This window comes from Larus michahellis, chromosome 15 (genome assembly GCF_964199755.1).
Source record: "Larus michahellis chromosome 15, bLarMic1.1, whole genome shotgun sequence".
NCBI lineage: Eukaryota > Metazoa > Chordata > Aves > Charadriiformes > Laridae > Larus > Larus michahellis.
In genome coordinates, this window is record NC_133910.1 from 13,722,393 (window position 1) to 13,744,481 (window position 22,089).

The 22,089-nt window shown below is 47.6% G+C and overlaps 2 protein-coding genes across 7 annotated transcripts; one reads left to right on the plus strand and one right to left on the minus strand.

Moving 5' to 3' along the window:
• Window positions 1-423: 423 nt before the first annotated feature.
• Window positions 424-7,136, plus strand: UCK1 (uridine-cytidine kinase 1). The gene is made up of 7 exons (XM_074608678.1): window positions 424-548; window positions 661-820; window positions 1,691-1,787; window positions 1,913-2,055; window positions 2,154-2,248; window positions 3,375-3,423; window positions 3,824-7,136. Exons 1-7 carry the CDS (start codon window positions 462-464, stop codon window positions 4,009-4,011), a joined length of 819 nt encoding a protein of 272 aa, XP_074464779.1. The 5' UTR covers window positions 424-461; the 3' UTR covers window positions 4,012-7,136.
• Window positions 5,358-20,994, minus strand: POMT1 (protein O-mannosyltransferase 1). Of its 6 annotated transcripts, XR_012590030.1 has the most exons (22): window positions 20,861-20,994; window positions 20,029-20,153; window positions 19,214-19,357; window positions 18,812-18,918; window positions 18,172-18,222; window positions 17,692-17,838; window positions 16,593-16,704; window positions 15,818-15,883; window positions 15,092-15,185; window positions 14,493-14,648; window positions 13,751-13,881; window positions 13,407-13,502; window positions 11,942-12,034; window positions 10,850-10,946; window positions 10,666-10,758; window positions 10,054-10,174; window positions 9,683-9,780; window positions 9,059-9,172; window positions 8,425-8,551; window positions 7,889-8,039; window positions 7,572-7,749; window positions 7,007-7,342 (listed from the first exon to the last, which is right to left on the minus strand). XR_012590030.1 is itself a non-coding variant. In XM_074608673.1 (21 exons), exons 3-21 carry the CDS (start codon window positions 19,333-19,335, stop codon window positions 7,168-7,170), a joined length of 2,178 nt encoding a protein of 725 aa, XP_074464774.1. In that variant the 5' UTR covers window positions 19,336-19,357; window positions 20,029-20,153; window positions 20,861-20,994; the 3' UTR covers window positions 5,358-7,167. The 6 variants fall into 6 exon arrangements, 5 of the variants coding, with proteins under 5 accessions (XP_074464774.1, XP_074464776.1, XP_074464775.1 ...); XM_074608673.1 differs by lacking the exon at window positions 7,889-8,039 and having other exon boundaries at window positions 5,358-7,342; XM_074608675.1 differs by lacking the exon at window positions 7,889-8,039 and having other exon boundaries at window positions 5,358-7,342; window positions 19,214-19,347; window positions 20,861-20,991.
• Between the last annotated feature and the right edge of the window lie 1,095 nt (window positions 20,995-22,089).

A 22,089-nucleotide genomic window follows, 5' to 3' on the forward strand; every position in this document is an offset into this window, starting at 1 on the left:
TGTGTCACCGGGGATAGAATGAGAATCACAGAATCGTCTGGGTTGGAGGGGACCTCTAAGCTCACCGAGCCCAACCATGAACCCAACACTGCCCAAACCACCGCTACACCATGTGCCTCAGCACCGCGTCTGCCCATCTTTTAAATGTCTCCGGAGATGGCGACTCCGCCGCTTCCCTCGGCAGCCCGTTCCAATGCTCCACAACCGTTTTGGTGTAGAAGTTTTTTCCTGATATCCGTCCTAAGCCTCGCCCGGCGCACCTCGAGGCCGTCTCCTCTTGCCCTGGCCGCACAGCTGCCCGCGCCCAGGGGTCTCCGGCCGGTGCAGCCGCCCGCGCCCGCGCCCGCCCCCGCCGTTGCCCGCCTGGGCTGAGGCCGGCCGCGCTCAGCGCACGTGTGCCCGCCCCGCCCCGCCCCCGGACTACAGCTCCCGTCGTGCCCCGCGCAGCGCCGCCGCCCGCCATGGCCTCCGCCGGCGGCGCCGAGCCCGAGCGGCCGCGGCCCAGGCCCTTCCTCATCGGCGTCAGCGGCGGCACCGCCAGCGGCAAGGTGAGACCCGCCGGCCCGGGCAGCCCGCGGGGCCGGGGGGCAGCCGAGCGGGGCCGGGGGGGCGGCGGCGGCGGGTGGCGCCGGCCCCGTCTGACCCCCCCGGCCCGCTCAGTCCACAGTGTGCGAGAAGATCATGGAGCTGCTGGGGCAGAAGGAGGTGGACCAGCGGCAGCGGAAGGTCCTCATCCTCAGCCAGGACAGCTTCTACAAGGTGCTGACCGCCGAGCAGAAGGCCAAGGCGCTGAAGGGACAGTACAACTTCGACCACCCGGGTGAGGCCCCGCCGGCCGCGGCCGGAGCCCGGCGGCGTCCCCCCGCTTTAAGGCCGGTGGCTGGGGCCGGGGGTTCGCTGGGAGGGCGTGCGGGAAACGAGGAGCGTCGGGTAACGGAACGCGCCTTCCCGCCGCCAGACGCGCGCTGGGCTGGGCGGCCTTGGGCTTGGGGTTGGATGATCTTAAAGGTCTTTTCCAAGCGAAGTGATTCAGCGCGCGACTGACGCTCGGGCACGTTCCCACCATGAACGCGGCCGGTGGTAACCGCACCTTGGCAGAGAGCGATGCTGGAGAGCATCCCGCTTCCACGGTGCTGCCTCCTCATCCCCGGCCGACGAGAGGCTCTGGAATAAACTGCATCCATCCCCAATCCTTTCCTGATGCGCCTCTTCCACATGAAGAGCTGCTGCCCTTGCGCGGGGGCTGCTGCGCGTTGCAGTGGGACAGGGACCTGCCCTTGCCTGAAGTCCGGAGCCCGCCGCAGCTTCAAGCAGAGCGGATAATGAAAAGCATGAAAGATGTCTGAGGTTTTCTAAATTACTCTTAGCTAACAGGCTAAAAGAGTTGCACAAATTTATACAATTACCAAGTGGTTTGGTAAAATTACACAATTACCAGCTTCACATTGGGTTCTTAATTTCGTTGTGTTGTAGTTGCTTAGGAACAGCAAATTCTCTCTTCCTTATCTCTCTAATGAAGTGCAGCAATTATAGCTTGGGCAGGGAGTGTTAGATTGCTGCTGGTAGGAAAGAATAAAGCATAAATTCCCCTTTTCCTGCTGTAATACCAGGAAGAGAGATTTCCCTTCAGGTCTAGAAAATCTGAGGAGAACACTTGATACAGCAGCATCTGAACGCCTTCCTTTTGCAGACGCTTTTGATAACGATTTGATGCATACAACCCTGAAAAACATCGTTGAGGGGAAAACGGTTGAGGTACCAACCTATGACTTCGTGACGCATTCTAGGTAGGTTTCGGATTTGTGTGAAGTCTTGGGGTGTGTGTGGGTGTCCCCAGCCCAGCCTGGGGACGGATGGCTTGACTGGTGTGAGACCCATTTAGCGACGAGCTCTGGGTGTGTTTTCCTGGCAGGCTGGCAGAGACGACGGTGGTCTATCCTGCTGACGTTGTCCTCTTTGAGGGGATCCTGGTTTTCTACAGCCAGGACATTCGGGACATGTTCCATCTCCGGCTCTTTGTCGACACGGATTCCGACGTCCGGCTGTCCCGCAGGGGTAATGCTCGGCCGTCACGGGCAGCCTCAGCCTGCTCGCGTTCCTCACCCACCCTCGGCCAGGTGGTAGAACTCAGGGGCTTTATCTTCCCATCCCAGTTCTGCGAGACATGAAACGCGGGAGGGACCTTGAGCAGATCCTCACCCAGTACACCACCTTCGTCAAGCCTGCCTTTGAGGAGTTCTGCTTACCGGTACGAAACCATTTCACTAATTTGGTTTGTGGTTTTCTGGGGGGAGGGAAGGAGCAGGGACACCTGGGGATTAGCTGCACTGGTGGCTCTTGATATTTGTTTTTCATGAGTCCCCTGCTCTCCCCTCTGCCTCAGCTATTTAACCGTTACAAGCTGCTTGTCTAAGGAATTTAAATGGTTGTGTTGCATGAGAAACCCATGGTTCCTTGTGTTGCAGCCATGGAAATCCCTAGAGGCTGTGCTCCTTTTCTCGCTGCTGGCTGCCATAGCTGTTTTGCCATGGGTCCCTTTGACTCAGACACTCCCACTCTGCATTTATTCTTCAGCCTCGCAGGAAGACGGAAGAGAAGAGCTGGGTTTCCAGCAGATTCGCTCTCAACAGGGAACCCGGGTGAAAGGCTGGGGCAGACCATTAGAGCGTCTGCCTGCTAGGCCGTATAATGCGGGGCCAATTTAGGTGCTCATGTAATCAAATTAATTTGTAAAAAAAACCAAGCCTTTGAGAACAAAATCCTGTACGTGGATTAAAAAATGGAAAAGGCTAACTCAGGCGCCTCTTGCTCTAGATCAAAGCAGTTCTGGGATTGTAAAAGTACTCGTTAGAAATGCTGAATTTTCCAGCCTTTTTATAAGTAGGGGAAAAGAAACAGCAGGGGCCCCTACGGTGGTAAAAATCAATAAAGCGTCATCAGAGGCGGGAAGGAATTTCACACGCACATTGGGTGCTTCGGCTCTCGGCAGAGATTTAGCAGTGGCTTGTGAAATGCCGATCAGAAGCAGCTCTTGGCAAACAGAGCTCAGCCTGGCAGCGGGTGAGCCGTCTGAAGGCAGCGTTCTCTTCAGAAGCGTGAAAACGAGCACTCCACGCGTGACCTGCTGCTGCTACCTGCTGATGCTCTGCCAAGGGGCAGCAAGAACAGCCCCTGACCTTAAATCCAGGGCACGTCAGCCAGTATGACTTCTCAATTTGCGTAGGCGTTACCTAGACTGAGAGCTTTAACTTACGGTCCCGGAGCATGGAACCCCCTCCATCTTTGCTCTCATCTTCCTGGCGTTTGGTAGCTTCTTCCTAGAATACAGCTGGCTTTTCCCATTAACAGTCTCCACAACTGTTTGTGTTTTGCAGACAAAGAAGTATGCGGATGTGATCATCCCCCGAGGAGTTGACAACATGGGTAAAAGGGAGCTGGGTTTTCCGTCTGATTTCTCTGGGGACACCACCCGTGGGGTTGGGGAGGGAGGAGGTGGCACACCACAGCCTTGTTTGCGTCTTCTAAGGAGAGGTGTTCTGCTGGGGGGCTGCAGGGAGGGAGCTGCTCGGAGCCTGACCGGGGTGAGCAACTTCAGCCTGGGGAGGGCTGGAAAAAGTGACACGCGATTGGAGATGCAGAGCAGGACGCCAGGGTTAAAGCTGGTGTTAGTGTCGCGGTCTGACCTCACTGCAGAGGGCCGGCATAGCTTCATTTAAGGGCTTGTTGCTAAAACTTGAGTTGAACAGGGCTGGATGCTCCCCATTTTCTAGATAGCTCGGCCAAGAAAGCCTACATGTCCTCTCTTTCCCGTTCCTCTCTGCAGTTGCGATAAACCTCATCGTGCAGCACATTCAAGACATCCTAAACGGGGACATCTGCAAGTGGCAGCGAGGGGCAATGAACGGACACGGTCGGACCTACAAGCGCCCGTTCCCTGAACAAACAGAGAGCAGCAGCGTGCTGGCGGCCGGCAAACGCTCCCACCTGGAGTCCAGCAGCCGCCCGCACTAACCCCTCGGCATCTGAAGGATTTGCCTCTGGTCCAGCCCAACACTGAAGACCACTTTGGGAAAGAAGGACTTCAACAGAATGGTTGGTGAAGTGCCCTTTAAATCGTCCTAGCAGCGGAGGGGATACTGGTGTTGAAACTTCTCACAGAGGGGAGAGGAGGGAGTTGGCCTAACGCCCCTCTCCCCTCCAAGACCCCTTCCTTTTCTCCTGGCGATGTCTGGAGTTATGCTGTTACTTGATGAACTGGTTAAAGGCAGTGCTACTTGCCGTTTTTTAATTTTCAAAATTAGATGTAATGCTGAAGTCTCCCCTGAACATTAAGCGCTACCAGGTGACTGGCAAGATGATACCCCATTTCCCTGATGATGGTCTTCCTTAGCAGGAATATTATCTGCCTGTTTCTTAGAAAGAAAAGCCAGTCTCTTTATCCAAGACTAGCTCACACCCTGTTAACTTCAACAAGCAGGTGCTGTTCTTACTCTTTGCCACCTCGTTGGCACCGTGCGTTCTGGCATTGCTCTCCTGCTGGGCAGCCTCCTTTTTAGCAGGGGGGGTTGACCTGTAGAGGAGTCTCTCCCCTGAGCTAGAGATGAAACAGAGACTGGGACAAACGGGAACTTGCAGTTCATCGGGGGGACAGGCCCAAGCAGTTGTGTGATTTTGGTTCCTAATTTATTCCTTTCTGGGCTCCCAAACAGTTGCTACACTGTATGATTGTTTTTTGTACCCAAATAGTCTCCTTTACCCCAGTTACTGAATGTGTGAGCTCCAACTGGATTGAGTTGCTCATGGAAACAGAAACCTGACCTTGTCAGTATTAGTGTCTTTTAGGGCATGTCCGTACTGCTGGTTGCAGATTCTGCTGGGCGGAATCCGTCCGCTTCCAGAGCCGGGTGGAAAGATCAGCCGGGGGAAAGCTGTGAAGTGCAAGACCCTCCTGCTGCTGGCACACAGCTCTCTGGCCACGCTTCTGCCCTCACACAGGGCAGATCTTGAGTTTAAACTCAAGAATGTCTGGTTTTCTAAAAAGAGCAGACAAGAGGCTGGAAGTATAAACAGTGATAGCCCAGTTTCTATAGTTTACCCCAGATAAGTGATACTGCAGCAACATGAAGTTTCTGGGGAAAAAAATTTCTGAAATGAAGTGCTGGTTGGTCCTTTGACAACGTCCGTGTGGTGTCCATCTTGAGTCTGGACTTACAGTGTCATTTTAAGAATGGGGGTGGGGGGAAACATTATTATGAGGAATTTTTTCATATTTGCTAGTCTTCTAAAAGCCAGGGTCTGGCTGTGTTGGTTGTGGGTGTATTACTTCTTTGGCTAATAATAAACAAACGAACAAACAGTGAGCAGAAATGACCATTTTATATAAAAGATATTTGTGCTGCTTGCACTCCACCAGCACAAAGGTACAGAAAGGAACATTTCTGGAGATAGTTTTATACTCAATAGGTCTTTGTCCCCTTAACTCAGAATTGTTAGCTTTAGTTCTGTAAGGGCTGAAGCTTTAGAGGAAAAAAAGCCCTAAAAAAAAAAAAAAAATCAGTCTGCGCTGTCACCCCTACAGTCTTTTCAACACTGGAACTCGGTAATGGTTCATGCTCTGTGCGTGATCAGCGCGGTTCAGGGGCAGGTCAGTGGCACACTGCTGTAGGGCTGAGGAGAAAGCTGGGTGCTGCTTAGCTCAGGGTGACGGACTTAGACTATGAGCTACTGCACTGAAGCATTAGCTATCGGGGCTGATTTAAGTAGGAGCAACATAGTCACTAAACCCTACTTTGAATGACTGTGGTGTTTGATCATACCTTCCTCTGGGGGAGGCGGGAGCTCAGAGCCGCCGTGAATAGCGTTCATTAGAGCAGTACGCAGCTCTCCAGTGGAACGCACCCTGCTCTGCCCAGGACTGGTCTTGGTCAGCTTCGAGCTGTATTGCAAGATCCTGCTGCTGCAGCCACGTGAAAGAAAACCTCAAAGGTGGCGTAGGTACTATAACCCTTGCTGAATCCCTGTACAGAGCTATTGCAAATCCCCCACTGAGCGCTCCGGTCCTTCGCTTGCGCCTTCTCCGATCCTGTGAATTCCTCTGGTGGTGCAGGCCCCGGCACGGGCTGCGCTACCTACAGTGTTTGTACCCTGCACCCACGTGTACAAGTCAGAGCAGGTTTCTTTGTCGGCATGATCAGTTCTACCTTGCTCGGAGTTCCTCTTCCTATGAGGCCTGGGCTGTAACCCCACAGGCCGGTAAATACAATACTGCCATCGCTACTAACAGGCCACAGGCTTCGCGTGAACACCGCAGGGCCGAAGGATTCTTCTGGTGTTGGCTGACTTCTTGGCCTGCCTAAAGCTTTGTTTTAGCTTGTTTAGCTGTAACAGCGATATTTTTAATGTCTATTATTTGTTTTATTTTTGCTTAGCTTCATAAAAATTATGGTTATGCCAAATGATTATACATAGATAATAGTAACAAGTCATTATTCTATGCAGAATGAACTATTTATAAACTTAGCTTCATGCTGCAATGCAATGACATAGGGATGACAGCAGAGCATTGAAAGTGCGGGCAAATAATGCATTGTTGAGGAATATCGTCATGGGATGATGCTAAAGACTGCAGGGCCAATTACTGATAAAGATGTGTAAGCTTTAGAGGTGGGAAAACTCAGTTTTTAGGAGTAACAAAGAAACCAGAGAAGAGTATCCGGTATGTTGGAAAGAACCTATAGTAACTTGTAACGTGAATTGCAGACCAAGATGCTAGGGACCATACAAAACAGCCCCAAGTGCAATGCAGTGCAAGGAAGAACCACTCAACATCACACTCCCAGGAAAGAAGACAAAGAAACCCTTGCAGCATTCTCTTCCCAGCAAAGGACCTGGGATGCTGTTGACTGAAGTCCGCAATCTTCAGAGCCTGAGAGGCAGTGGAAGGGTGAACGTAACAGGGGTAGAGATGGAGAACTGTGCTCATAACAGCTGTATTACTGTCGAGACCTTTTCTGTAACAGTATTCTTTTATTTTCTTTTTCTGTAACAATTAGATCTGGACAACTCTCAATTATTTGATCAGACTGTTAAGATTTCAATTATACTAACAATAAATTCTTGGCTTTGCATAAAAGGCATTTCCTTTTGCCTGTAACAAGACTGTAATTGTTACTGTTTTTGGATAAGGATGTTCCAGCTGTCCTTCCAGCGCAAGTCCTTGAGTTCAGTAACGGACAGCGAGGGCTCCCCATAGGTCACAGGGCTGAAAGTGCGATAGACAAGGTAAACCGAAGAGAACCAGGCTACGACCAATGCACTGAACATGCTCTTGAGAAGCAGAGATCTGGTACGAGAGAGGGAAAGAGCAGTCAAGTTACATCAAGGCTGGCCACACACTTCATCCAAAAGGAAGCCCTAAATCTGGCCTGTCTTTTCTAAAGGCAAACGCCAAAGTATGGCCATTGCTGGAAAAATCACTGCTTTCCCTGCAGCAGCTTGGCAAGGTGAGAAGCCTGGAGAAAAGAACTGCGGCACTTCTCTTGTGTGTCTATCTAGCTGTTAAAGCCAAATACCTGCAGAGATGATTGCCAAGATGCTGTAATACGATGGGAATCAGGAGAATCTGGAAGGTGAGGGCAGGCAGGTAGTGGTACAGGAAAAGTGTTTTCTCCATCAGGAAGAAGGGCAGGTAATTCACAGCCCAGCCTCCAACACAGATCCCCCCGGCTGACACCCACAGCTGCCATGCATCTGCAGGAGACAGGAGAGACCTCAAAGCACAGGCCCTGGAAACGTAAAGTCTCTAAGAGGTTGCCAACTTGCATGATTTGGTGTGTTCCCCCCCGGCTACAGTTTGTGCTAATATGACGTTTAACTTGACCACACTCACCTGAGGGAAATGGTTAAATTTTGTCACACTTTTATGAAGGACCCATCAAGACAGATTACAGCCAACGTGAAGCAGCTTCACCGCAGGACAACAAAATGTACTGCCAGAAGGGTCAGCGTAAAACTGCCCGGCCACGCAGAGGAGATGGTACCTTGGTTGGAACGAACACATCTAAAATAAACCCCTCCCTACACAGCCAGTACCTACCTCTTTTAAATCATCACAAAAGGGCTCATTAGGATCCAAATCTGATGCCTGGAGATTTCTTAGATCCAGGGAATGATTCAAATATTATGCTGGCTACTATATTGTCTCATAAGGTGATGGTCATGTTACGATAACCATAATCAGTCTCTTCGTGGGCTACTCTAGATGTTTGTGTGTCCCTAATAAAAATTTCAAGGTTAGTGGGCAGGAAAAAGCACTAGCGTAGCCAAGTACAAAGTTGCAAAAATGTGACTTTGGGGCCATTAAAGTATAGCAGACCCACTGACAACCCCCCTACCTCAACACACACATATATAAAGGAATCAGACCTTCAGGAATGTCATAAATTTTTCTCCTTCGTCGTATCAAGTACCACAAGGACAGACACGTGTAGACCAGAGCAGCAACGTTAGCTGAAGCCCAGGTGACAACATTCCCAAGGAGGTGGATCTGGGCCTGCAGAACAGAAGACGGTCTAAGCCAGAAGCAGGAACATGCTGCAGTTCTTTTAGGTTAGTTTAAATACTGCTTACACAGATTTGCTAAATTAAACTTCAGCATGTGCCTGGCCAGTAACCTCATCTGTCCTGGAACAAAGCAAGCTGATCAAATGTGCTGCTTCAAGACTCTTTTGCAATGTAAGGCATTTAAAAGATGCTATTGAAGATGAACTCATCTTCTAAATGGAATCAATAATGAAACTGATTAAATAGCAGTTTTCCTTTACAAAAAAAATCTGCAAGAAAACATGATTTAATTAAAAGCAACTACTGTCAAAGCTGTACCACATGCCAAAAAAATCCCCAATCCTCAGGGAAAATAAATTCTTAATACAGGAAGAGTCCATCCTGGAGCAGCTCCTGGTTGGAACCGCAGCCCTGCTCTCACTCACACTCGTGGAACTCAGATCTGAAGTCTGTTTTCTTCACCAGGTTCACATTTACTTCTACCTCTCGTACTTACACCAGAGGTCGGGTGGAGCCAGTAGGCAATATTAGTGTCCATTGTGATCCAGTCAAGAGCAGAGGAGCTGTACTTATGTTCTGTGTCTTCATTTTTTAATGTGAGTATTTTCCACTAGAAAAAAAAAAAAAAAGTAAACAGAAGGCTTTCAGAATTGGAACAATAAGTGGGATAACACAGGTGAACAGCTCCAGATGTAAGATGGCCCGTTCTTAATCTGGGAGTGGAGAAAGATTTCGCGTATCTCATACTGGATACTGAGCAATCCAATGGTTTTATTTTGTTCTCATAGAACACACCTTCCTTAGTGAATTTCTACAATTGGTAGTAAGGGGCATCAACACTACTGACTGCATATACAACACTACAGTTCAGTTTCAGACAGCTGCTGGGTGCCGAACTGATCTTCCCCCCCTTCTTTTTTTACACAACCACTTTGGTATTCGTTACTGAAGGTAGCACGGGTCTCTAATGCCCTTCTAAGTGCACTCAGAAATACTTTATTTCAGTGAGGAAGCCAATCTACTCTATCAGGAAGGACTAAACAAAGGAGCCTCAGAGTTTGCAGAAATGCTCAGGTTCCTGCTCTGTAGCAGGAAAGATGAAGGGAGTAAGAAGACACACCTGCAATTCCGTGAACTTTGCCATGAAGCTGAGGTTTTTACTTATATCCATCTGCGTGGGAGAGTGGAGTTCCACTTCCCTCTCTTTTTGCTCTTGGCCTGGAAGAAAACAGCATAGCTCAGAAATAACCACGTAAAAGGTAGAAAGCTAGAAAGGGGAGAGAGCACGTATGATACACCCCTGGCTCTTCATGCTCCTGGGAGCCCTTCTCCAATACACAGTCCAACTGCAAGAGTGCTCTAAGAGGATTTGTAAGGATTCATGAGAAAGCCAGAGCCTGCTGAACACACATACACACGATACCACCTTCCATCTACATGAAGCCTCCCCCAGTCACAGAAACGTGCTTTGAGAACACGGCTGAGACGTACTTTTCCCATATCTGTGCTCTTCCACATTCCACACCATGCTCTGGTGGTAGCCTTTGGACAGCTTCTCTCCAACCACCTCCAGCTGCCGGTATCCCCACTCGGGTAAAGACGCTCCACTGAGCTGAAAGTGAAAGATGACTGTAAACTGAGAGTCCTGCCAATTTGAACCTCAGGCTGGAAGTTCCTAGGCCTGCCTGGGCAATGAACTGCTAGAAAGTACGTGAAGAGCCACCACACAATACTGTCTCAACAAACGCTACAGCCATAAAAAGTCAGTGATTCTGGCAAACTCTGTGAAGAGATTCTGAACTATTCCAGCCACTGCCACATACCACACACAGACTCAGCATCAGGTTCTGAGGCAGTATTTAAGGCCCAGTTGTGCACATTGGACACAACCTCCTGCACAGCTCTGCATGCTGAAAAGGAATAAAGTATGAGTGTGACTACCTGAAACACACACTGCCCTTTTAACACATCGAGCAAGTTTATTGTTTCCTTTTATTTATTTATTTGGTTTAGACATTTCAGAGCAGAAAGATTAGTAGTTTATGAGATTACGAGAGCTGCATGGAGGAAAAGCTATAGGCAAATAAACAAAAATCCACTTGCCTTTAGCACTGCAGAGGTGTTCACATGAACAAACCTCACTTCTGACAGAATTGTCTTCCACACATCCGTGTCCGACTCCCGATTTACAATTTCCTACAACAGAAAGATGTCTTTTGATCGTCACATTTTCTCAGCTGTCTCTGCTGGAACACGATGAGCTCCTCCATTCTCTTTGACCACTCACCACTCTCCAGAGGTTCTGTGCTGGCATGGAGATGTTATAATCAATATAGCAGGAAACTTCTTGGGAGTGGGGGCTAAGAGGGGCAGCAACATCATGCCTAGAAGACAAGTAAAGTAAGAAAGATCATTTCCCAAAACACTGTTTCCCCTGTTCATATAAAACCAAACCCATAAAGGTATTGAATTGGCTTAGACCAGATTCAGAAATAAAGCAAACCCTAGTAACTCATTTATACAGATTGCACTGTTTACTCTGAAAGAGAACACTCCCCACTACCAAGAGCTGCCAGGAACAGGCTCCGAGGAAGCCAACAACGATGCCTGCTATGCCAGGGTGAAGAACAAGCACTGATTGTGACAAACAGAGACACTGTTCACTGGGGTTTCCAATAACGAACAAATTAGGTTTGGAAGGCACATAGCAAAAACCTAAGCTCAAAACACCTCGCTCCCTAATCTGAGTACACGCAGACGCCCTTCGGGAAGCAATCAGGAGGCAATTTCATTGCAAAACAGGCAAGAATCCGTGGCAATCAGCCACAGCACACTGTATTCTCCAACACATCTTCCTAACTTTCAGAGCACATCCTTCACACAGGACTATGCCATCGAAGTCAGTGGACCTGACACACACACAAAATACTAAATATCTTCCTGGAGCAGAGGCAGCGAAGGGGCAAGGATGAAGACTCACCAAGGGGACTATGTATTTAGGAATCTGCGGAATGATTATGAATTGTGAACACGGGTGTAACCACCAGTAGCCCCTCTACAGGCCACTAGCAGGACGACCAGAAACAGCTAGCAGCCACAACAGTTCGTGATTAGCATCAAATCCCACTGCCAAGTCAACTGCAAAAAATAAATAAGCATACAGCATCCTTTCTCTGGGCCACAGGGATGGCTTGTGCAACTAACCACATGAGGTCCCTCCTAGCCCCACCGTTTTAAAAATCCATGAGTAACAGGCAGTTTATAATATATCTGAATGCAAGGGTCACTGCGCTTCAACTCCTTAATAGTTATTCTGAGAGACACAAAAGTAGAATGAGCCAGCAGGCTCATCAGAGCAGAGGATGAGGACACGACTTACGTGTTGAGGTACCGAGTCGTAATGCCGTGGACCAGCTGCACGATGTGTCCGTGCCTGACAGGACGGGGTGGGTTACTCACCACCAGCTGCTGCCTAGGGGAGTGACACCCAAGAGGAAGCGGTTAAATTCTTCTTTCTATATAATGCAACCTCGTCATGACCAAACCGTTAGGTTAAGGAGCTGCAGGCAGGGACAGACATTTAGGCAGCAACATGAGAAATTCAAGCCATCTATAGATTACACCAGAATGGAAACGAAGCTCATCAAGGCAAAGGTGAGATAAGGACAGAATGCCTCAGAGGACTGGTAATGGGATACTGATATTGCGGCCATTAGGTCAGTGGTCTGAATCCAGGTCAGTCAGGAGTGAGTTCAGACTATTCCCATCGCACAGGTGTTCGCTGGCTTCTGTGAAATAACTGCTTCCGTGAGGTCTGCCAGGTGTTCGTACTACACTTTTGGCAGAATTATACAAGAGATCAATGGCTATCACCACCATGAAGACCAAACTCTCATCTTGCTTCCGGACAGGGCTACGGCATGTTCCCTCCTTGGCAAGGGGGAACACTGCAGTTCACCTAACTGCTGCCTGTATTTTACTGTTCTACAGCAGGACTTTATATCCTCCAGGGCTCATGCTAGTCTTGAGTTTGAAGAATTTCAAGAATATACTCAGTTTCTGTGGTTCTGGTAGAGTCCCTGTTTGAAAGGTTTGCACTATGGACAAACCTTTCCAATGTGGGTATGATTTATAAAGGCACACAGTCTTTCTGGTAGGACTGCTTATACAGTTGCCAGAGCAATATAAGAAACGTGCAAAAGCAACGTACTTTTTGATCAGTATGAAATATCACACAAGGGCTTTTACTGGCAAAACTGCAAGAACAAAGAGTCCTGCTCTCCACTGACAGTTAAAATGGCAAAACAGTTCAGCACGAACTAGGCCTCTCAGGCATAGGCACCCACCTGGAATCTCTCCCCATGTGGCAGATTCTACAGCTCATCCCACGCTTTAAACACAAAGAAATACTCTTTCTGCAAAAGTGATTTCTACTCTCTTCTGAGACCACTCAAGTTTGACAAAACTCGTCAAGGCACTCTAATGCCATGGCTCACACACTTCAAAAAGCAGAACTTCCCTTTCATGCAAAGCACCTGAAGAGTTCCCACTGGTCTCATGAGTCTTTAAAGTTCCCCTTGGGCACAGCACAGCCCACACTCTGGCAGGAGCGGTTCAGACAGAATTTCGGAGTCCTCGATAATGCTTTTACCATATTGAGGAGGACTGTGCAAACAGCCACCCCTACCAACCCCGGAGCTGAAATTACTTGCTCAGGATCACACATGGCCTCTACGTCCATAAGCAGAGAAGAGTTATTTCCAATCCAAGCCCTGGTTAGGGTATGGAAGCATACAGAAGCTATACTTGCATCAGCTTGGCATTTAAATCTCTTGCATACTCACGTGCCAGGATCTTTGACAATCCACCAGTTGTTCACATCCTTGAAGGGATAACAGGTCACCTGCTGTTGATGGGAACTACCTCGGCCATTCTCATACCTGTACAGAAGGTTAAAAAAAACCCACCGGTGTTTGACAGTACATTTCTGTGCTCAGCAGTCACAGCAATACAAACCAGCACCAGATCGCTGGCTCCATTCCTATAGAGCACAGAGAATTTGTTCATCTGCACTGTGCTCTGAAGGATTAAGAGATTGCCAGGGCCCAAACTAAGATATTTGGACTGGCAGGTGAAGAACCAGAGCACACTCTCACCCTAACAGTACAGACCCAAGCAGATTCCTCACCTGATGGGATAAGTATTTGTGTGAGAATGGAGCCAACACTGCACGGGCTTGCCCAACACGTTCCGCAGAGTAATCTGAGAGCCGTAGGCCACCTCTAAGGGCTGACCCTGAGTGATTCGAGCCAGCCCACCCTGAGAAGTATAATGATAGGATAAGTGGAAAGAAGAAGAAACAACCCAGAGGCTGTTTAAATTCTATTAAGAATCAGCTGTCACTTTAGCATAGCAGTATCTTAGCACCATGCTTTCTCATTTGGCTGTATCTACAAAAATCAAGTCTTGTAGCACCATACTCAGTAAATACTCCAATCCCTGAAAGACTACATGATCTTAGGGAATATCCCTAAATCCATGCTGTTCTAAAAGACTCTTCTAAAAGACTATGCACTCTTCTACAGAAAATTATACTATCATCCTGTAGTATACAACATCATCACTTAAGAGTTCAGTACTGTATCTACTTCTGTGGGGTATCCTGTAGGAAGGGACAAACCCTCACCACAAGAGTGAACATATTGTTCTTGGTTCACTGGGATAAGCTTTTCATCCGTTATTAGGATTTCAGTCATTATTGCTTCATCTTAAAGCAGTACTACGGCAGCAGAGTAGTTAAATGGCATAAAAGCAACAAATATACCGGATCAAAGGACAAGACTGCACACCTTTCTTCTAATAGTGAACACAAGACAAATTTCCCCCTCTTCTCCCCTAATAAATCAGTTTCATAACCACTTTTCCTTTACCTCTAAACTGGCTTGAAAAGCACTTGTCATAATCTGGTCATGAGGCCCAGAGCGATACAGAAAAGTCAAGTGAACATAGAAGAAGGACAAGTACATTGCCACTGGGATGATGACGAGGGCCAGTCCCCTAGCTAGAAAATGGCACATCAAGGAAACCTAGAAGAACACAGAGAACTCATTGGTTTCATGCTCCACATATTAAATATATTAAAAATACCAGTGCACTTGGCTTGTTTTGCTTGTCTTTTTTTCAGTTTCCGCAACCACCCTTATTCAGCTGTAACTTCGTGGACAGCTGGATAACTTCCACTGAGGATTTGAACTGGAGCCAGCGGGAGGTATGTGAAACAGTATAGGTTTTGAGCCACAAATCACCAAGCCATGGATAAGAGCAGAAAAGCCAGTCACACACACATGCTTATCTTAAATTTAACTCCACCTTCTCCAGCAGCTGAGCTGGGAAACTGCAGACTATGACAAGGAATTTAGTACAAAAAACAGCTACAGACAACACGGTTATCTGTGGGCTTGCAAGGCTCCTAGCTGGCTCCTGTACTGAAAAGTTACACATAATATTTTTCATATATTGTGCTACCTACATTTGACAAGTTTCGGTCTCCTATCATGTGCCAGAAGTGGACTCCTGCGATGGTCAAGAGCAACATATAGGTAAACAGGCCCATATATTTCACTCTGAGAAGCAAGTGCATAAAAAAAGAACATGGTTAAAAATTACACAATTACCTAATACAAGATATAAACATTCAAACTTTCTCTTGAACAGGATGCATTAACAGGATGCATTTGACGGTTGGACTCAATGATCTGAAAGGTCCCTTCCAACCTAGACAATTCTATGATTCTCTGATTAAAGTCCAAGGACTTAGCTCCATGACAAGTTTAGTACAACAACACAAATAAGCCTCAAGGCTTTGACACTAGAAGAAATCATTTGTTTGCCAATTACGTTACAGACACAGTGACAGAGAACCTTCTTGATAACAAGGTGGTAGATCACAGAGTCCCTAAATTTCGACTTAGTGAGGCTTGAAGCAACTAGGAGGGAGGGGTGAAATGCTGATGCTAATTTCTAACATAAAGCCATCTCTGCGAAACACGTTTTGTTCTTCCCAGGACAGTACCCTCTAATGCCCGGTACTGCCCACTGGGAATTGACATCCTCTCTATAGGAACGATCTAAGTCACTAAAAAGTCATGGGGAGGTCTGCTCAGAACAGCACTTCAAAATTCAAAGCCCCCCTGATACCTCTGATGGCAGGCAGGAAAGTCAGTTTATTAAACCAAAGTAAGATGTCATCACTTACCCAACTGCACAAGAACAAGCTACTCCGGTCAACAGAAGCCAAAACCACCAGCTTCCAGAGAAGAAACTTAAATAAAAGGACAAAGGAAAGGATGCTATGGTGAGATCTGGGCACCTTCTTCGAATCCTGAATTCAGGTAATTTAACTTGAAAGAAACTTGCAGGATTCTACTATTCCTTATTCTGCTCAGGGGTAACTCATTTTGAACCTCCCATGCCACCACTCTCAGCCCTGACCTACAGGGTGTTGTTAGTTGTACTTCCCTGTATGCAAAACTGAATGCTACCTGCCTTCTCATACTATAGATAAAATACATGTGTTAAATCACTTGCTGGGCTCAGTTTGAAGATAATTTTATTTCACTAAAGATTATTTTATCCTCTGCAAGGATCAGAGAACATTTGAAGTCAGAAGAAAAGAAACAAAAATCTCTAAATTCAGTGCCTGTAAACAGTAACAAAAGAGTGTTTCTGTGCACAGACGGAAACCTTCCCATAAAAAATCTGGGTGGGCAAAGGAGTGCTCCCAAGGGATTTTATGTTTATTCTAAAATAGAAAAGACAATCTTGCTACCAGTAAAATAGTCTTTAACACTGCTCAGAAGAGCAAACTTCTGGGGCGGCCATATGAGGGGTCAAAGCATTCGATTTTACAGACAGATTAAATGAGTTGCAGAATGGTAAATTGTATTACAGAAAAAAACCCCACACAGTCTGTGACAAAAAAAGAATCACCAAAAGAATATCCAAAAGGATGGGAGACAATCCAGCTTTACCTGTCTCTTTGCAAATTGTAGAACTTCAGGTAGGACAAAACTGCAAGTAGGATAAAAAAAATCAATATCGATTCCAGAAGCATGAACCTTGACTGAGTGATCAAAGAGTTCTCTGTTGGAAAAGAGAGACAGACACAAAATTAGAGAAACTTATCTGTTGGCAAGTGCTACCTCAGACAATCACATCACTATCCACCAGAAGTACCTGCCCCTTTAAGAACAGCAAATTCACTTGCAATCTTCCTGGCTGTAATAGGGAGGTGTTTGGTTTAAAGGGACAAAATCCTTCCAGGAGGAGCAAAGTACATGTCTGTAACTGTTTCCAAGGACAAAGAGGTGGGCAAGTAGTAAAGCCTGGCAGATAAAGGTACTGTGCTTGCCTACAAAGGCAAAAGAAATCAATGCTGGGCTTCTTAAGGCAAGGAGAGTCAAGGCGGTGACCCTGGGAAGCAATGAGCACGATGACAAATCTTCAAGAGAGCAATGAGCTGCTTTGTGCAGGATTCCCTGAGACAGAATCAGGGCAGCTGGTAGCAAGGAGAGGTTTCTCTTATCAGACTGCTAAAGGGCTGTTGAGAGGCCCTTTCCCTTTCAGGCAGCTGCCAGCAGACCCTCAGAGAAAAAAACCACAACTGAGTTATACACACTAGAACAGTGTCAAATCATGGTGCTAAGGACACAGACTGGTTTGCTGCAGATGGATATGAAGAAATTTGATGAGCTCTAACTGTAAGTAGGGTCGTCCTGCTGTTAAAAAAATGAGTATGTTGTAACTCATCCTGTAAAACTCTGAGGAAGAGAGTACAGGTCTCCCTGGATACCAGAAACATGTTTTTCTGTGAGGCTGATAAGGCTGCCCACTTTGCTCAATAATAAAATGAACTTCTATGAAGACTCAGCCTAGAACGGCAGCCCCCTGCAGAGCTGTAAGAGAGGAACCGCAGAGACTGACACAGGCCAGGGCTGAAAGTGGGCTCTGCCATGTTGTTAGCATTCTGCGGGGAGATGCTACTCCAGCCTTTTATGTGCCCTAAAAATTCAGAAGGGGAAAAGGGACCTTCCCCTGTGTGAAGAATGGGGCCCAGGGGAATAACCTTACCTAAGAGAATCAGAAGAGCAGCTCCAAGTGCAGCACAGTGGGAAAACTGCAGTTCTATCAAGATCTGGTATGCTAAAGGCACACAGAGAGCACCAGCCAGTGCAGGCAGAAGTCGCAAGGACCAAACAGGAACATTCATGCTATATTCTGAAATAGGAGGCAACAGTGCTGCATAAATTTGGAAACTATTAATTGCAGAGAGTATGGATCAATACAGAACTCCTCATGACTACAACAAGTTGTCGAATCTAACTCCTATTGTCTGTCTTGTACTCCTTAAACTGTTTTAACCCGTTAAAAAATCTGTGCTATGGAATCATAATGCCTTAAACTTCTGTTAAAGATCTGCAGAAGACTTATTTAAGAAATGAAGGTCTCAGATAAAGTATTATTTCCACTACTTAGGCAAAAGGAATCTGTCAGTCACTGAAATACTGCTTATTTTCTCAGAAGAATGAGACAGTTAAAATCAGCTCTTACCAGCTCCAATCCTGTTCCATAAGAAGTTTCCATCAAAGCCTCCTAAGTAACCTACAACATAAGCAACAACTCATAATTTCCAGTCTCAAAACAAGTATAAAAACTGGTGCTAAATCGGTCCTGGAACCATTTCCCAAACACATAGCTTTTCCACGCATGACAGCCCTCTTTCCCAAAAGGTTCCTCTTTCATACTGTTTTGCCTGCAGCAGTGCTTGATAATGTGCAGAGGCACGAGGAATATAAATTGGGAACAACAGATTCCCAATGACAAAGTTACATGTATATTTAATCTCTCCCATACAGATACTTTTATGTTGTGCGTATCTCAGCTACAGAAAGGAACTCAGGCCTGAAAGTCTGCTTGTTGCCTACTATTTCTCATCTTGCCTTTCTCTTTATCCAAAGGATTGGATAACAATGAGGTAATAGATACACGGCTCCATCACCTCCTCAGTACTCATGCAACAGCCCCCTAACAATACTAAATAAGGGAAATCCTAATTCTTGCTACATAAAAATCTCTCAGCTATCTTGTGCTTTTCACCAGACACAGGATCTGACAACTCATTTCTAACCAGCACTTCTCTTTTCCACAGCAACAGGCAACAGAGACTTCCCAACTTCAGGAGCCGCCCTACCTCCCAAAGCCAGCAGCATATGGCCAAAAGGTGGGCCGCTGTCATCCACAAAGAAGATCCTCTTCATGTAGAGAGAAACAAATTGGCCATAGTAAACTTCATCAAAACTGAAACACAAGAGGCAGAAATATGTCAAATCTAACTGGAAGTATCCTGGAGGCTACAGAGATACTAAGAAAGGAAACGCTGATGTGTTGGCAGAAAGCTAAGAACACAGTGAAGCACAGTGACTTTGCCCCTTCGCCCTCCCCTTGGGAGTTTCTATTAGGGAAACACTATCACCGTCTTTACAGAGGTTAACATCAGGCAAGCTCTGCTCTTCCGCTCCTGCATTCTTACTCACAAATGTTTAAAAAACAAAAGTCTGTGCTATTCAAGTAGAAAATAAACTATTCTACTCACACTACAGCCCGTGGATAGGAAAGCCCCCAAAGACGGCTTATTAATCCAATCACAGTCAATGCCACAAGGTTCATATTTATCTCCACAGTAACCACAATGGGATTCTTCAGACATCGCAACATCCTGTCAAAGGTCTGTGCAAACCTCCAAGGGCAAAGAGAGAGAAACGCAGCAGTCACCCCTTTGCTCAAAGCTGGCTGAAGATCATTTGACAGAAAGCATGCACCACTATTTGCTGCTACAGTCAGCTCACGGTAACTGATCTTCCAAAGTTCTCTCACCTTCCACGTTTATGTGTTTTCTGCTGTATTTACAGGAATAACTGTAAAAATGAAGTTACTAAACTAACACACGTAACTTTTCATCTGCCCTGCTTCTACATGTGTATGGTTCTCTGTCACCAACAGTACGCTAGAAACTTTTGTTTATTCTTACACTGGTTCTGCAGAAACACAATAGCTTAATTCAATCAAAATTCCGCTTTGCACTAAGCAAACCCCCCAGCCCAAGTTCTGATGTTAGTGACAGGCAAACCACATGCTCAGGCACCAGGCCGCTCAGGCAGCTTTGGAAAAAAAAACAAAGTTACTTCTTTGCAAACCGAGCGTATTTCTTGGTGGGGTCAGCGGGCAGAACCTGTAAACATCCTGTGTCTTAAAAAGCTGGCTACTGGAGCATGGGTGTAAGTGCTGTGGGGCTCTAGCACAGCCTAGGGGGGAGCGCTGCAGGAAGCAGGGCCGAACTCTACTCCTCCAGTTAGAATTGCTAAAAGCTAGGTCAGAAAATAGTAGGGCATCAGTGTTGTATCTCCTCACCTCAATATGACTGAAAGTTACCAGAATAAATCCATCTGCATGGCTTTGATCAGGGGAGAACAAAGCAAGACAGAAAGCACATCACCACCATCAAGCGCGGTGCCACCGTCCTTGTTTCTCACTACCTACAAAACACAAGTGCTGTTCAGCTGTGCACTGCGCCGTGAAACACTTTTGTAAGAAGCCCCTTGCAAAGCAATGCTCTCCACTGGCACTGGGGACACCACACCACTGCCCCACCTGCCTTCGGGCAATGGCAGGCCACCACTTGCGCTATGCCATCCCCTTGCATGCCCTGGAACCCCAAAGAACACCCTGCTGGAGAGGACCCTGCTCCTCCCTGCAGCACAGGCACACCTTGAACCCTGGGGCAGGACTGCAGCACCACCTGCCCCCCAAGACCTCATACGCCTCCTCAAGGATGCATTAAGCTCTCTACCAGGCTTTGCATCCCATCCCGTGAGCCTTATGAGGGGGTGGTAGGACCACTAACCACTCCCAGGGCCTTGTTCCCTCTTTTGAGATTTATGAGGGGCAGCAGGACCATGGACCCCACACCCAGGCCTCACCCTTGAGGCTTATAGAGTCAATACGACCCACCGGCCACCCTGTATCCAGCCCTGTACCCTCCCTTGAGCCTTTTTTGGGGGGGGCATAGGACCACCACTAGCCCGCCCCCAGGCCTCCCACCCTCCCCTCGAGGCTTATGGGAGACGCGAGGCCACCAGCCACCCCCCACAACAGGCCTCGTACGCCGTTTCGAGCCTCGGGGTGGTGGCAGCGGCGCCACTAACCCCGCCATCAGGCCTCGCCCCACGCCCTTGAGCCTTACGGAGGGTGGCAGCAGGACGCCCGGCCCGCCCGTGCCCCGGGGGAGGGAGCGGGACGGGGAGCCCCGGCCCCGAGAGGATGGCGAGCCCCGCCCCGCTCACCGGGAGGGCGGAGCCTGGCGCCGCCGGATGTGGCGTCAGGCGCACGCAGCGCCAGGAGGAGCCCCGTCGCGTTGCTATGGCAACGCCCGCGTGTGGCCGCCGTGCCCCGCCATGGCGGCCGTGAGGGACCCGCCGCGGCCCCCAGAGCCCCGGGGCCGGGCCACAGCCCCAGCGTCCCGCTGTGCCCCCGCCAGAGCACGGCCACGAGCATTGCTGCCGTGGCCACCTCCGGTCAAGAAAGAATTTTTTTAAAAAATAATTAAAAAAAAAAAAATCTTAAAAATCAAGTCTTTCACTGAAAGAACCAGACAAGGTACAAGTGAATTTGAGAAAAGCATAATCTGCCTTAATTTTTTTTATTTTTTTTATTTAAATAAGGAGAATTCTTTCATATGGAAAGAGCTAATACAATCACATATTTGAAAGGAGAAACAATAGGTACTGAAACGAGGAAAAAGGGCAATAAAGAGTGTGCCGCAACTGGCCTGGTGATTCCGTGATTCGAGTTCCGGTCCAAGTAAAAGTTTCCAAAAAATATAAACAGGTTGCACGTTACACAATTATCCATCGTCTGCCCTTTCAAATATCTGGTCTACATGAAAAGACAAAGAGAGGAAAGGCCAAAAAAAATTTACTATACATGTCATGAGGTTAAAAGCTTTAAGGAGTACAGTATCCCCTTGAGAAACAACAAATGCAATTTATACAGAACCAGAGGAAGGATTCCAGCTAAGGACAACGCCTGGAGACATGCTAAAGGGCGAGCGCCTCACTGCCGCTGCTGTGATTCCCAGGGGAACGTCCAAGTTGTGGCTGCAGACATCTTGAGGAGCCGGGACGGGCCACTAAACCCAAGGGGGTGTCTGTGGCCACCAGAAAAATCTGGTGGTCTTTGGATTAAAACAAACAACAACAACAAAAAGAAAAGCAGTTGGACTGCTGCTGTCTCTTCACAGTCAGCAGTTCCACTGCTTCTGCAAAACGCACCTTTTCTGTCGATGGGCCACAACTAAGTATCCTGATGCCTGTTATAAATTAATTCTTATTCACAAATGCGTCTTCCTTACAAGGAAACTGGGCTACTGTATGTCAAAAATAACCTGCGCTACAAGGAATTAACCTGTGCTTA

Coding starts and splice junctions, on each gene's coding strand:
- UCK1 (XM_074608678.1), top strand. CDS start 462: ATGGCCTCCGCCGGCGGCGCCGAGCCCGAGCGGCCGCGGCCCAGGCCC. Junction 821..1,690: donor GTACAACTTCGACCACCCGG/GTGAGGCCCCGC, acceptor TTCCTTTTGCAG/ACGCTTTTGATAACGATTTG. Junction 2,249..3,374: donor TTGAGGAGTTCTGCTTACCG/GTACGAAACCAT, acceptor TGTGTTTTGCAG/ACAAAGAAGTATGCGGATGT.
- POMT1 (XM_074608673.1), bottom strand. CDS start 19,335: ATGTTGCGATGTCTGAAGAATCCCATTGTGGTTACTGTGGAGATAAAT. Junction 14,649..15,091: donor GAGACCGAAACTTGTCAAAT/GTAGGTAGCACA, acceptor GTGTTCTTCTAG/GTTTCCTTGATGTGCCATTT. Junction 10,759..10,849: donor CACAGAACCTCTGGAGAGTG/GTGAGTGGTCAA, acceptor TTTCTGTTGTAG/GAAATTGTAAATCGGGAGTC.